The 15762-nt window shown below is 46.4% G+C and overlaps 1 protein-coding gene across 3 annotated transcripts in view; it reads right to left on the bottom strand.

Annotated features, from left to right (window-relative positions):
- The window catches only part of PIK3R6 (phosphoinositide-3-kinase regulatory subunit 6), a 365583-nt gene that overhangs the window by 131520 nt on the left and 218301 nt on the right, over nt 1-15762 (bottom strand). For all 3 annotated transcript variants that reach the window (XM_069200309.1, XM_069200310.1, XM_069200311.1), the window contains one exon: nt 2423-2606. In XM_069200309.1, the coding sequence (XP_069056410.1) occupies nt 2423-2606 (184 nt within the window). The remainder of the gene's footprint in view (nt 1-2422; nt 2607-15762) is intronic.

Raw genomic sequence — 15762 nt, forward strand, 5'->3', positions numbered from 1 at the left:
TGTCATTAGACCACACCCCTTCTCATTACAGAGATGCACATCACCTAATATGCTTAATTGGTAGTAGGCTTTCGAGCCTATACAGCTTGGAGTAAGACAACATGCATAAAGAGGATGATGTGGTCAAAATACTCATTTGCCTAATAATTCTGCACTCCCTGTATTTCCAGAACTCATGACCTAATGTTTTGGGAAAATGGGTGAATTTCTAAAATATATGTAATGGTGACATCTCATCATCAAATTGTATGTCATGATTAAGACTTATTACAAACACAGTTACAATGGTATCATGGTCATTGCACCTACAGCTGGTATGTGATACTCATGCAAAGGCATTCCAAAGTGATAAAGGATTATTTATATTACAGCTGGCAGTCCTTCCTGATGCACTGAGGTGATCACTGCTGGTAATCTTGCTTGGGGTGGCCACTAATGTAATCCTGTCTGTTGTGGTTACTATTATACTACTTATAATTTTAGAATCTTGGAATGATTTTCGTTGAACATAAGTAATTCGAAGTAAGGAAGAGGTTGGAGACCTTTGTACTAGATCTATTAAGAAAGCCACATACAAGGTACACAAAGGATCATTATCATAATTTCTACCTTTCAGCATATAAGCTATAGTGTTCACTGCCTCAGCTAATTGAACAATTCCATATGTGGGCTACTGACACTCAAATCCACTTCTGTTTGAAGATACATGTTGGAGGCCAAGCCAATAATCCTTACAACGATTATCTTGGCCTTGGTTCTCAGGGTACGGGGAAAAAAACAGGTCAGTGGCATTCCCTCCAGCACACTGAGAAGGCCTGACTCTAAACCAAATAGGGAGAGAAATGTTCTACATCAAACTACCATTTGCACCTCCAATTTACGCTGTGGCAAAGGCACCAATTTCCAACCATTGCTGCTTCACAAGATTTTACAACTCATACAAACAGACACTCAAGTGGACCATGGTCTACACAGCCCTTCAGCAAAAATGGCACATAATCGGAAAAAAACATATTGAACTGGCCCAAAAGTGCTGTAAAGTTCCGAATGGCAGTAAAGATGAAAGTCATAATGTCATGAGCTCTTCACAAAGCACTGCGGAACAGAGCACCAGAATAAAAAGAAAAACCCAGCAAAAACCGTGGTACAAGTAATCTCTAATAATTTAAGGTGCCCAGGATATGCAAACCAAGAGCTTCAGAAGTGACCTAGAATACAGGACACATAGTTGTGGAACTCTCTACCTCCTGTCTTGAAAATGCAACCAAAATACCTACTCTTCACGAAACTGCTGGACAGAAATGGACATGCTTTTGGCTGAACTCCTCGCTCCAAAATACATCAAATAAATACCACAGAATGCCACAACTCCAGCAATATACAAAACAAGTAGTCTATCCCATACAAAAATCATACAGTCCACACTCCAAAACCTCATGACTGTGGTCCATATCTAGAGCCCAGCGGAGAGTACACTAGCCATCAGGGTGGCGGAAGGCATTAATAATGCCACCCTGATGAACTACGATCCGCCCAGCGATTATCTCTGTTTATTGACAGAAACCTCTGTCATGGCGGTTCCTGTTGAGGTACAAAACGTTTTGTGGGTGGCCGCCATCAGTACTGAAACAGTCTGCCAAACTTTATCAACCTTTTTATTTTTCAAAAACATTCTCCCAAACTTGTGTTATTGAAAAACAAAAAATGATGCCCCCCACCACCCAGGGAATTTTTTTCACTGGGCATGGGGGGGGGTGTCACATTTGTTTTATTCTGTCCCTCACCCGCTGATTTTATGTGGGGCTGACGGACAGGAAAATAATGAACATCATGCTGCCCACTCTAAATAAGGTGGGTGGTGTAATGCCCTACCTCCCTTGGCCCCTACTCGGTCATGCTGTGGGAGGATGCTTTCCATCGACGGAGCCAACGTGTGCTCTGTAGATGGAAAGCTGGCAGTCCTCCAGACCCTAAATAGGGCAGGTGGGCCGTGAGTGTTTCAGACAGGGTATTCTGTTGTATTTGCGAAGGAGTACACTATCTGTCAAACTATAAATCATCCTCCAATACCTTTGCCATCCACTACAATCAGTATATTACCTGCTGAATTCATGTCCATCAGTGAGGCAGCTGATGATCTACGTCTTACTAATGATCATGAAGGGACTCTATATCCACCACATCAAATTCAAATTTATCTCACTGCGCTCCAAAGTGGCTGAAAGGCCACAGCCTGGAATTTAATAAAACACCGAAAATATATAAATGAAAAAACAGACTTCCGAAAAGTGACTTCAGACCACAGAGGTGATGAAATACGAAACCAGGAAACTTCTCAGAACCTAAAGCACAAAGTAACAATGTATGTGTTTACCAAAAAGCATGCAGTGAGTGCTAAAACTGAGTTCCTGCTCCTCCTTACCTGCAGTACCGCCTGAAGGGCTTGGACGTCACAGTGCGGCCCCAGAGCGGCTTGCATGGTGTGCGTGATCACGTAGCACATGCATGTTCTGGGAGTTTGGTTCATCTTAGCTGCCTGGGTCTCATGGAGCAAAGCATCGGAGATAGCTTCAGGGATGAGATCTTGGTCCACAAATACAAATACCCTGAAAAAGTAAGAGACACATGGGAAGTCTTTATGCCTTGAATATTTTGTTTTGAGTTAAACAACTACAACATCGCAGGTATCCCAGTAAACAATTTAAGCAAAAATTGTATAACTGAAAAATGGGGACTCATTGTTTGACAGTGATTCAATATTTGCTATGGGCAATACTCCCCTATGCCATGACACTATGGACATGTGATTATGTGCATACCACGGTTTGGTAACAATATGGTAACACAGATCTTGATGTGACTGAGGATTGCTTAATTTGTGCCGGTGCTTGCAGGTGAAGGGCATTATGGAAAGCAGGCTCCATTATTCATCATCGCACTTTGACCCAGAACAAGAGAGATAAAGGGAGAAAGAAAGAAGGAAAAGTTAGGAAAAGAGTAACAAAAACAGGGATAAAAAAGAACCTGGAAGAGCAAGGTAAAAGACAGGAAGTGTAGGACGGTAGAAGAATAAAGTCAAATGAGGTGAAATTTAGACTAGGCAGCCTTGGTGTTTGTCAACCCCAGGCTTCTGCAATGCCAGCCATGTGCCCCCAAGAAAACCTTTCAGCTCCTGCACTTATTTATTGTTGGATGTCGATTGAACGTTTCTCTTTTATGCATCTTTGATTAAAAATTGTGTCTTTTAATCTTTGTATAGAGTTACTCAATGGTTTATGCAAATGAGAAACAAATTATTAAGAACAAAACACAAATTATGTTAGTTATATTTTTTGTGTTAAAAAAACTGAACATCCTTGCAGGATTTAATACTGGAAAGAAGCCAATACTTAATTGATTAGCAGCTTTGTTCTCAGCATCTGGATACCCTCGCTGGCGATTAGTTGTGCTCTATAAATCATGACTGATTGATTGATTCATTCATTCATGTAAGAGCAGAAATGACACTCAGAAATTTTCGATACAAAGCAAAGCTTTCCATCTACTCTGTGGCACAACCTACTTAAGTTCTTTTCTCAAGCCAACTTCGAATATGTGGCCACTTCTCCGCGGTCTCCCTTTATTGTAGCACAATTACTCCAGCATTGCGGAGTCTTTCCAGCAGGCTTGATCATGATGCTGCAGTGTTTACAGTCAGTTGAGACAGGGCGCTGTGTCACAAGTGTATTGGCAAAGCCTGGTATGTACTTTCAGTTTGGCGGTGTGTGTGTAGGTGTGCACTTGATCATGCAACATGGTGTGACTACACAGCAGATATTGTGTGTTCTCTCTTCCCCGTGTTCATGAAGCTGTACGCCTAGCATTTGGTTCCGGTCACAAAAAGCGCTGCATTCCTCCTCGCCTACGTATCGAACTGAAAAATTGAAAATGTTGGCACCCTTAAGCCTCACTCCTGGAGCCCTCTACCTTCAAACGAGAGTCACGTATTAAACAATCATTCTTAGGAAGCATCTCAAGAATTTGGAGCTCCGACCCTACGTATGACCCCATGCCACGCCACCTTTAAAAAGGAACTCAAAGATCTTTTCTTTGAAAGACACATGGACTACACGCTTTGCCACCCCCTCATTCCTAAATGTCTGTCTGTGCGTTTTACTATTCAGCATTTCAAAGTACCCATGCAAAGAATATTTGCGAACTGTACTCTTGTAAATCACTTGGATACCCACGGAAGATGTCTGCAATATATAAAATTACAAAAAACACTGGCAAAGCCAACAGGTCTGACCTATGTGAGAGCTAGTGTCTTTTAGCCATGTTGTAGAGCAGTGTGGCTAAAACTTATCAATAAAAAAGTGCTACAACACAAGAACGGGAACCCCCCAAAAAGTGCTATGATGTGGCTGGCACTGGATGAATCAGAGCAGATTTTTTTTCTTATTGTGGAGAGGGGTCAACACAGACAACAGCATGGGAGGGAGGAGGCCACGGGGAAAAGGGGAGGGTGGGTGTAGGAGGGAAGAGGCAATGGGGACAATAGCAGCGTGGGGATGGGAGGGGGAAAAAGCAATTCTGGCAACAGGAGGGTGGGAGAGAAGAATCAACTCGGACAACTGGAGGATGGGAGGCAAGAAGCCACTCAGATAATGCAAGGGTAGGAGGGCAGAAGCAAGTCAGAGAATGCGAGGGTGGGAGGGAAGAAGCAACACAGACAACAGGGGATTGGAGTGGGAAGAAAGAAACAACTTGGACAAGAGGTGGGGTGGGAGGGAAAAACAAGTACACCTAGCACTTTTGGTAGCTTATGAATGACTTTCCAAAGCGTGTTGGTGGTTTCCATCATAGATCATAGCCTGAATAGGTTTGTAATGAAGTGATGTCTTTAGACTAAAGGAAGTGTCTGTACCCAACTTAGGTCCTCATTTTGAGTGCTATTCTGATTTTGACTAAGTTGGAAACAGGAGTTTTGTGCATATTTTGGAATTACAAGCATTGCAAGACAACTGCTCTTTTTGGTTTTTCTCCATACCCATTTAATCTAGAAAATCGACAAAAATGTTTGCAGAGAATAGTTCAGAAATCAGTCAGCTAAGGGTGGTTCAGACAATAAATCCCACATCCTGATTGAAAACCCCAGATTACTGCAGTAATTCTTCACTCCTTTCCTGTATCAGCTTTTCCAATATTCTGCATTTCTATGGGATATTTGCAAAGCACAACTGTTTTGGCATCTTACTGGATGCTCTGTTGAGAGTTCATGTAGATTTTCTGGGAAGTGTGCTTGTGCATATGTCTGGGCGTCCATCTTTTTAACCTTGTGTCTCACTAATTGTGTCCTTCTAGATGTGTCTTTTGGTTCGTGCTTATTTGGTTCTGCTTCTTTAGATCGAGTTTCCTTAATTCCATTGTTCTGTTTCCCTAGTGGTTTATTCACCAGCTATTTAGTTTATGTTACTCTCTTTGTTTCCCACTACCAATTTTGTGGGTTGTGTCAGTGTTCGTTTGACCTGTATTTTCCTGTGCTTACAAGGCAGCATGCACATTTCTTTTCCCTCTGTTTTCCCTTTTTTCAGTTTTCTATATTGTGCTATTTTCTTGACTTTTCAGTATCACCAAAAAACACTGTTAAAGCCAGTAGGTCCAAAAGAAGAGACCTACTGGTTTTGTCAATATTTGTTTACATAGTTTTCATTATCTGCATTAAGATGATTCTAAGTTCTCTAAAAAACAGGCAATAATATGGCTCAATTTAGCAGCAGAGGTGTTTGCTTGCATGTGTGTATGCTACGTATAGCTGGCAATACATACCATATTTCAGCATACTAAGTTTATTGCATAAGACTAATCAGCTGGCTAGGTCATTTGACCAATTCCTCTATGTGTGGTGGTAACAAACAAATTAGAGCAAATCCTCTGATCTAGACCTCAAGGATCAGGTGACTGCTGACTGCCCACAAAGTGGTTGGTTTGGATTTTGTATTAAGCTGATGGTGCAATGAATTTGATCAGGAGGTGTGTGCACAACTGCTGAAGTCACACAGAAACCCATCTCTTGACACTAGAGCCCTTCGGTGGACTGCCAGTGGGTCCTGCCTGCCTTGGGGCACTACGGGCCATATGTACCAACACATTTTCCCATAGACATAGAATGGGTAAAACCCTTTGATACATCTGGCCCCAAGCTCCCTTACTATGGTAAAGAATGTTTGGTAATTGACATTGACAACTGACCCCTATCTTTCATAGCTACAGGGGGAGGGTCATTATTTCTGTGGCATTTTAAAAATATAGACTCCAGGGAGGGAAGCCGCGGATGGGCTAGGTAATGCATTACAGGAGCAGAGAAAGTAACAGCGCTGGAATAAAGAAGACCAATTCCATTATTTATTATCTTTAGGGCACGCACTTTAAAAGACCCATTGTAAACTTCCACGCAAAGGTTTAACGTAAGTGATTTATCTAAAATGACCAGACCGCAGCCTAAATACTGGAAGCTGTTTTGAACTGGCTTAGAAGTGAATGAAATGCGGGACTCGGATTTCTACAACTGGAACATAGTAATGTAGCGCAACACTTACTCCGGTCATTGGGTTTTAAATAGCTGCCTATCCAGTGCACAGGCCAGCTTTGAGTAAGCAGCGCAGGAACTCCTGCAGAGCTTCCAAGGGACTGAGCTGCAGGCGTTTCCCAAAATAGCGCATGCATTTTATTTTTCTTCAAGGTTCCTTCCTGTAGTCATGCCCCGGAGAGATCTCTCATCCCACCCGCACTCCACCACGCTTTCCTCCACTGCAGTGTACAGAAATCAAGCTCGCGCCCTCCTCCCATGGCTGTTCCTCCGCTCAGGTATCCCACAGTCTTCACACGCTCATCCATCTCACGGCATGAGGTGGGCGGGAACTCTCGGGTACTGGGTAGCTGCAATGCTTTACTTTGAAAGGGAGTGTACTGCCATTCCTCGGCATGTGTGTGATTGGCAAGGAAAAGCACTTGCACTTCCCAATACGGAACAGGTACTCTGACACCGGCACTTCTAGGATCCCGTTTCAACACGGCCTCATCTCACCCTGCGCATCACAGGCACACAGTCTGGCCTTTGATAGGGTGCTCGGACAAGAAGAATCCTGGTTCAACTGTGGGTGTGCACAATTTGGAGCAGCTCAAGAATTGTGGCTGCATAGGAACGCATGTGAGCCTGGGGGCACTTAGCTTACTGTCAAATGGTCTAATGTTTCACAAACTACCTGCTTCCTTGAAGTCTTTGGTGCTTATTCCGAAGCTATGACTTAATGTGCGGGGTGCAGTCCCCACCTTACAAGTAGTCAAGTAGGAATGAAGACTGTTTGACTAACTCTATTGGGGTGCTGTTTCAGATACATCCTCTCCTATAGCATGGGTGAAAGTATATTTTTATATATTGTTAGCTCTGCCATTATTCGCAACTTACATATCACCCCACACATTACCTTAGGGCCTGATTTAGAACTTGGCGGAGGGGAATACTCTGTCACAAACATAACAGATATCCCATCCGCCATATTACAGACCCATTTTATCCTATAGGGAACGTAATAAGGCAGATAGGACAGTGCTTAATTTGTGCTTGTTGTTTCCGGTGCTGAGCACCGGCACTTATTTTTGAGGGCCGGGGCTTATTCTTCTCCCTCAAGCATTTGCTGCGAGCAAAAAACATATGGGAAAGACAGAGGAAGGGAAACATGAAAAAGCGTCACAAAGGGAGAAAGTAGAAAGCTGCAAGAGTGAGCTGAGGGGCAGCGAGTAGCTTTATATGGAATTAAGAGGCCCAAGATGGCTTCAGGATTAGGCTGCCTCAGTATTCCATGTTCACACATTTAATTGCAGCAGCCGCGTGTTTAAGAAGAGGGCTTTGGGCACCTGCACCTTTTTATTTACAAATTAAGCACTGAGATAGGATATCCGTTTGTGACGGAGTATTCCATCCACCAAGTTCTAAATCAGGCCCTTAGTTTGTTGTGGGTATTAGAAATAATCCGTTTTGTTATTAGAACTTTTTTGCTTATTTTGGTCTTGTAATTTCTCCTACTACACTCATCATTGGTCTTGCGTTTAACACTCTACCCTGGGTTATTCACTCAAGAAGCAAGTGACCCCACAAGGGCCGCACCCTTTCTGTATCATCCAGTGACTGCTTCCGTAAATTTATAACAAACCACCCTTCGCTTCATCATCTCAGTTAAACTGGCGCTACGAAGCAACTGCAGATGTTTTACTGACACAACAGGAAAAGTACCAACTAAGTGGAAGAAAAGAGGAGTGAAGAGAGCTTCTGCATCCTTGTAGGTACTGTATGGATTGGGGGTTTCTTGGCATTCATGCACGGACTTGTCCCGCGCAGAACACCTTTCTCCTACAGTCCCTAGCACTGAAGCAGATGACAGTTTCATGTTATGCTGGCTACATTCAAGCTATCCCTCAGTGCTCACTTGCTTATGTGATCTCTCCCTCATGAGGCCTTGCATGTTGGCTCATGGAGGATGGAGGAAGAACCACCCACAGGGAAGGTACTGGGCCTGCAGCACTACCAAGGGCCAAGAGAACCCATAATATTAAGAAAGAGGCATAGATAAGGTGCATTGCTCATCACAGTCCTCTAAAGCTCCCTTGTGCACACACTTACCCGCCACCTCTACAGATCACTTGAGCGCTATACATATGTTTTTCAGAGTTATGCACAGCATTCGCAGATTGTGACATACTCATTTGAGTAAAACACATCCCTCTGAAGAAATATGGGGACTGTTCAGCTGCGAAGGTGCACTGTGAAGATACACTTCAGATGGTAAGATACTTAATAGCAATCAACACTTAAATAAGGAGTCTCCTTGTATTTTTCGATGATTTCAGGCAGCTCTATTCTCAGAGTTGCTCATAAAACTGTATTATACTCTGTGATAGGGTTTGCAATTTTACATTAGCTAATTACGTTAGTTTAGGAGGTGTAAGATGGATATATATCACTTAAACCCTGATCCACATACCATAGTCACCAGTGGTAAGGAAATGGTCGACCTTGCGATGGCCCTTCAAAGGCAGTTTAATCAGAGAAGACTGCACGTGGCAAGCCACATGCTTCAGATGTTTGACATTTGAAGGTCTGATATGCAGCTGGAGGAAACATTCCACTTAAGCACAGTCAGAAAGAGCTATTGTTCCAGCTGACCTCCCCGTGAATCTAACGATTCACGCCAACAGATGAACTTCAGCTCACTCTCAATATGAATAGGAAATGACATGCTGTTGCTATCTGGTTTCATTTTTTAACGTTTAATGTTTAGTGTAACTTTGTCAACTTTTTCAGATGTCAGACTCTTTGAAAAGGTAAACTCCAAACACCTGTCTTTTGCACCCAGTGATTCCAATGTAATTCAATCTACTGATAAGATGACTTTGGGTTGGCAGCATAATTTGATGGCAGGACCAGAATATGCTTTCCATGTGTCCTGATTCAGCAGAGAAAGGCCTACAGTCGAGGAAAAAGGTGTAGCAACTTCTCCAGTCTGGGTACCTACCGATGACCACGTCATAAACAACGCTGTAAATCACAAAAACACAGCATCTCTATGACAGGATCAAAAGTGCCAGAATCTGAACCATGTTTCCTGCTCATTTCTTGGCTGTCTGGCTTCCGCTGGCATTAGTTTATTCACCATATCACTTCCAGGACCTTTGTTCTTTTCTTCCCATTCTCCCTGGCTGGGGCACAGCTTTTTTCATCCCCACACAAGATGGAGAGTATTGCTCCTGTGCGGACTACAGAGATTTACAAGCAATTAAAATGGCACCCCCTTCCTCTAATTTCAGTTCTGCTCAGATCAGGTTAAAACGGCAAAGTTGTTTTTAAAATTAGATTGCAGGTTTGCATACAGGCTGATAATGTCAGGAGTCCCAGAATTTGTGCTCTCCGGGGATCGTATCCAGTGGTGCAGGAATGTGGTCACATTTCTCAGATGCCAAGGAACAGGCTTGCTATGGGCCAGCCTTGTAAACTGGGGGAGATCCAGTGGGGGCTGTGAAGGTGAAGAAGGGTGGAATAACAGGTTAACATCCGGTGCAAATTGGGAGGTAAAAACAACATTCTGGAAAGGCCATAACATTCTGGAAGTGCCAGAACATTCTTGAAGGAGCCGAAAGAACGAGTTACTTACCTTCGGTAACGACTTTTCTGGTGGATACATTAGCTACCTGTGGATTCCTCACCTGATAAATACTCCCATGGCGCCAGCATTCGACGGAAATCTTCTCACTAGTCTCTGCACGTCGACGAGGACGTCACTCTAGCCCACGCGACGCCGTCTGACGTCATACAGGCAATAAGAGGTCCTCACCGACGTGCCGATGACAGTACCAACATTTTTTACGTGCATGAGAATAATAATAACCCAATGTAATGAAAGAGCAAAGCAACATCTCTTAATATTGTAAATCACACAACATTGCAATAAAATAGCTGTAGATTTAATATAACCTTCTTTTTTTTTTTTTTTTTTTTAAACAAATAAATATATTTATACATACGAATCATGTATATACACAATATATATAGATTTATATATAAATATACACATATATACAAATATCATATATGCAAAATGTATTGCAACTTTGAAGACCAAAAGGAGCACACTCAAGGATTGCTTGGAGAGACCAAAAAGGCAACGGGGAGGCGGGTGGGACTGTGAGGAATCCACAGGTAGCTAATGTATCCACCAGAAAAGTCGTTACCGAAGGTAAGTAACTCGTTCTTCTGATGGATACAACTACCTGTGGATTCCTCACCTGATGAATAGAGTCCCAAAGCAGTACCACGCCCGGCGGTGGGTGCCTAAATGGTCAAACCAAGAAATCCTGCAGCACTGACCGTGCAAAATGACCGTCCCTTCTGACCTCAGAGTCCAAACAGTAATGTTTCACAAAAGTGTGAAGGGACGACCAAGTTGCGGCCTTGCAGATGTCGACCACAGGAACACCCCTGGCCAAGGCCGAAGAGGCCGACTTAGCTCTGGTGGAGTGAGCTCTAATGCCCTCAGGCGGATCCTTCTTTGCCAAAGAGTAACAGATTTTAATGCAAAGAACAACCCACCTGGAGAGTGTTCTCTTGTGGACTGCCTTTCCTCTCCTCTTGCCCACGTATCCGACAAACAGCTGATCCTCCAGCCTGATATCCTTCATTCTATCGATATAGAAGCTCAACGCCCTTTTTGGGTCCAGGCGATGTAGTCTTTCTTCCTCCTTTGAAGGATGAGGCGGAGGATAAAACGTGGACAAAGTGATTGTCTGAGCCAAATGGAAGGGTGAAACAACCTTCGGAAGGAAAGCAGCCTTGGTCCTCAACACCACCTTATCCCCATAAAACGTTATATAAGGGGGTTTAACCGATAAGGCCTGCAACTCACTCACTCTCCTTGCAGATATTATAGCTACCAGGAATACTGTTTTAATAACCAAATACCTTAAGGGGCAAGAATGCATAGGCTCAAAAGGGGACCCCATAAGGAAAGTCAGGACCAAGGACAAATCCCATTGAGGCATAACAAATGGTTTTGGAGGATATTGATTCAGAAGACCTTTCAAGAATCTGAGAACAATAGGGGATTTAAATAACGATGGTTGGTCTGGAAGACAAATGAAGGCTGACAAGGCCGACAAATAACCCTTAATGGTAGCCACTGCACAACCTTTCTGCGCTAGAGACAGTGCAAAAGACAAAACATGTGACAGATGAGCATGTAAGGGATCAATCTGTCTCTCTCCACACCACATAACAAATTTAGACCACCTATTAGCGTAGATAGATTTAGTGGAGTGTCGCCTGGCCGCTAAGATAACATCCACTACATCAGGCGGGAGAGAGAAGGAACTCAGGTTGCCCCGTTCAATCTCCAAGCATGTAGGTGCAGACTCTGGAGGTTGGGGTGTAAAACCTGCCCCTGCGACTGCGAGAGGAGGTCTGCCCTGAGAGGGAGACGGAGCGGAGGGCACAGTGAGAGTTGGAGAAGGTCGGAGTACCATACCCTCCTTGGCCAATCCGGAGCTATTAAGATGACTTGGGCCCGGTCTTGGCGAATTTTCCTCAACACTCGAGGAATCAAGGGTATGGGGGGAAATGCGTAAAGCAACTGGTCGCACCAGGTTATCTGAAACGCGTCCCCCAACGCTCCCTGCATCGGATACTGGAGGCTGCAGAATAACGGGCAATGCGCGTTCTCCCGAGTGGCAAACAGATCTATCCGAGGAAACCCCCACATCTGGAAGATTAAACAGACTTGATCTGGATGGAGATGCCACTCGTGGTCTGCCGAGAATTGGCGACTGAGACTGTCCGCACGTACATTCAAGACCCCGGCCAGATGATTTGCCACCAAGCAAATCTGATGGTCCTTTGCCCAGGACCATAGCCGAAGAGCTTCTCTGCAGAGAAGGTACGACCCTACTCCTCCCTGTTTGTTTATGTACCACATTGTGGTAGTATTGTCCGTCAGGACCTGTACCGACTGACCACGAAGGGATGGGAGGAAGGCCTTGAGAGCCAGACGTACAGCCCGTAACTCCAACAGATTGATATGAAACACCTGTTCCTCTGGAGACCAAAGCCCTTTGATCTCCAGATCCCCCAGATGAGCTCCCCATCCTAGGGTGGAAGCATCCGTTATGACCGTGGCCACTGGTGGCGATTGCGCGAACGGCTTTCCCTGTGAAAGATTGTTGCCCACAATCCACCACTTCAATTCCACAGCAGCATCTCTGGAGATCTTGACAGTACCTTCTAAATCTCCCTTGTGTTGAGACCACTGCCTTCGGAGGCACCACTGAAGAGCCCTCATGTGCCAGCGAGCATGCGTGACCAACAGAATGCAGGAGGCGAACAGACCGAGCAGACGAAGGACCTTGAGGACTGGAACTACCGCTCCATTTCGAAACATTGGAACCAATTCCTGAATATCTTGAATCCGCTGAGGCGGAGGAAAGGCTCGACTCAATGTTGTATCCAGTACTGCCCCTATGAACAGGAGGCGCTGAGAGGGCTCCAGGTGAGATTTGGGCACGTTCACCGAAAAGCCCAGGTCGAACAACAACTGGGTTGTTGACTGCAGATGATGCGACACAAGCTCCGGGGACTTGGCTTTGATCAACCAGTCGTCCAAGTAAGGGAATACTGCTATCCCCTTCCTTCTGAGCTCCGCCGCAACCACTGACATCACCTTTGTGAAGACTCGAGGTGCTGAAGTAAGACCAAACGGGAGGACCGCAAACTGATAGTGCTGCGACCCTACCACAAACCGGAGATACTTCCTGTGCGACTTGAGTATCGGGATATGAAAGTAAGCATCCTGCAAGTCGACAGACACCATCCAATCTTCCTTGTTCAATGCCAAAAGCACCTGTGCTAGGGTCAGCATCTTGAACTTTTCCTGTTTGAGGAACCAATTCAAGATCCTCAGATCCAGGATTGGTCTCAACTGACCATCCTTTTTGGGAATCAGGAAGTATCTTGAGTAACAACCTCGACCCTTTTCCTGCTCTGGGACCAACTCTACCGCGCCCTTTGAAAGGAGGACTTGAACCTCCTGTTCTAGCAACAGGAGGTGTTCTTCTGAACAATAAGATGGGCGGGGCGGGATGAGGGGCGGGAACTCCCGAAAGGGAAGGGCGTAGCCTTTCCCCACAATGCCGAGAACCCAAGTGTCCGTGGTGATAGACTTCCACTTGTGGAGAAAATGCTGTAATCTTCCCCCTACAGGAGAGGAGTGAGTGGGAAACAGTGGAAGCCTAAGGCTGCTTCCCCTGCTGCACCCCTCCAGAGGACGAGGAAGAGGCAGAGTGCTGTTGAGAGGCTCCTCTGGTACGGGCCCCACCCCTCCCCCGCCCTCTAAATGACCTATAGGGGAGGGAAGAGGCGGGTTGCTGGAACCTCCCCCGAAAGGAAGAGGAAGAAGAGCCACGCCCAAATCCCCGAAACCTCCTGAAAAATCTAGAAGAGGCAGAGGAAGAAGGAGCTTGCAGTCCTAACGATTTGGCTGTGGCTCTGCTCTCCTTAAATCGTTCCAAGGCCGAATCTGCCTTGGCTCCAAACAGTCTGTCCCCATCAAACGGGAGGTCCAGCAGGGTCGACTGCACATCCGCCGAAAACCCTGAGTTTCGGAGCCAGGCCTGTCTTCTTGCCACCACAGCCGTGCCCATCGCCCTGGCCACCGAGTCGGTCGTGTCCAGCCCAGACTGGATAATCTGGGTCGCGGCAGCCTGGGCGTCCGAGACCACATCCAAGAGACCCTGGGGGAGCTCCGTAAATGAAGACGAAATATCATCCATCAGAGCATGGATGTACCTCCCCAGAATGCACGTTGCGTTGGTGGCCTTCAACGCCAAACTGCATGACGAAAATATTTTCTTGGACTGCGCATCCAGTTTCTTGGAGTCTCTGTCTCCAGGCACCGTCGGGAAGGAACCAGGCGCTGACTTTGAGGAACAGGAGGCTTGCACCACCAAGCTCGGCGTAGGGTGTCTAGAGAGAAAGCCAGGGTCAGATGGTGCAGCTCGATACCTCCTGGCCACAGCCCTATGAACGGCCGAGGAAGACACCGGCTTCTTCCACACCTCCAACACCGGATCCAGCAAAGCCTCATTAAATGGCAAGAGAGGCTCAGCTGCAGCAGAGGCCGGATGCAATACCTCTGTCAGCAAATTCTGCTTCGCCTCTGCCACCGGCAAAGGCAGGTCCAAAAAGCTCGCTGCCTTCCTCACCACAGCATGAAAGGAAGCAGCCTCCTCCGTATATTCCCCTGGAGATGAAAGGTCCCACTCAGGGGAAGTGTCCAGCCCACTGGCTGTATCCAGACCATGTAGTCCGTCTCCAGAGTCCTCAATCTCTCCCTCCTCTAAGACTCGCTGGTACTCCTGCTCTTCTAAAAGACGGAGAGCACGCCTCCTCGAATGAAGTCTCTCCTCGATACTCGGAGTCGACATGGCATCCGCCGACGTCGAAGAACGGCGCCGATCTCCAGAAGCATCTGACGCCGCGTCCGGCGCCACAGGCAGCTTCGGCGCCGAGGTAGGAGCCGGAGGACGAGGTCTTGGAGCCGATGGACCAACCGGAGTCACAGGGCAAAATGCTGACTTCGACGGAAGGGCAACCTCCGGGGCCGAAACATCCGAAGCCACCGGAGCGTCCACCGACGCCGGCACCGGCGCCGAGCCCACATTCCCAAAAGGGAGAAAGGGCATAAAGGGTGCCGGCCGAAGAGGCGCAGGATCACCCAACGAAAAGGCCAAGGGCCCCGAAGGACCAGCCGGAGCAGCTCCTGGAGCCATCTGCTGAAAGATGGTATACATCGCATTAAGAAACGCGGTACTATCGGCTCCAGGATTGGGAAAAGCCGGATACTGGGGTGCCTGGATCGAGGGCGACCCCGACGCCGGCCTCGACGTCTGCGACGCCGGAGAAAACACAAGAGGCTGCACCACCTCAATCACTGACGCCTGACCAGGCGAAGTCGGTGACGCCGGAGAGGGCAACGGCGTCGATGGATGCGGCGTGACCGTGGGGCTGACCTCCCAAGTCCTCCGACGCCGAGCCGAAGGTGACGTCGAACGAGACTCCTTGCTGGAATGAGGTCGTGAGTCTCTACAGCGCCGGGAGTCTCCATGACGCCGGTGAGACCTTGGCGAAGAAGACTTCTTATGATGTTTCTCCTTCTTCTTTGACTTTGCCATGAATAACTTGGC

This window comes from Pleurodeles waltl, chromosome 7 (genome assembly GCF_031143425.1).
Source record: "Pleurodeles waltl isolate 20211129_DDA chromosome 7, aPleWal1.hap1.20221129, whole genome shotgun sequence".
Lineage (NCBI taxonomy): Eukaryota > Metazoa > Chordata > Amphibia > Caudata > Salamandridae > Pleurodeles > Pleurodeles waltl.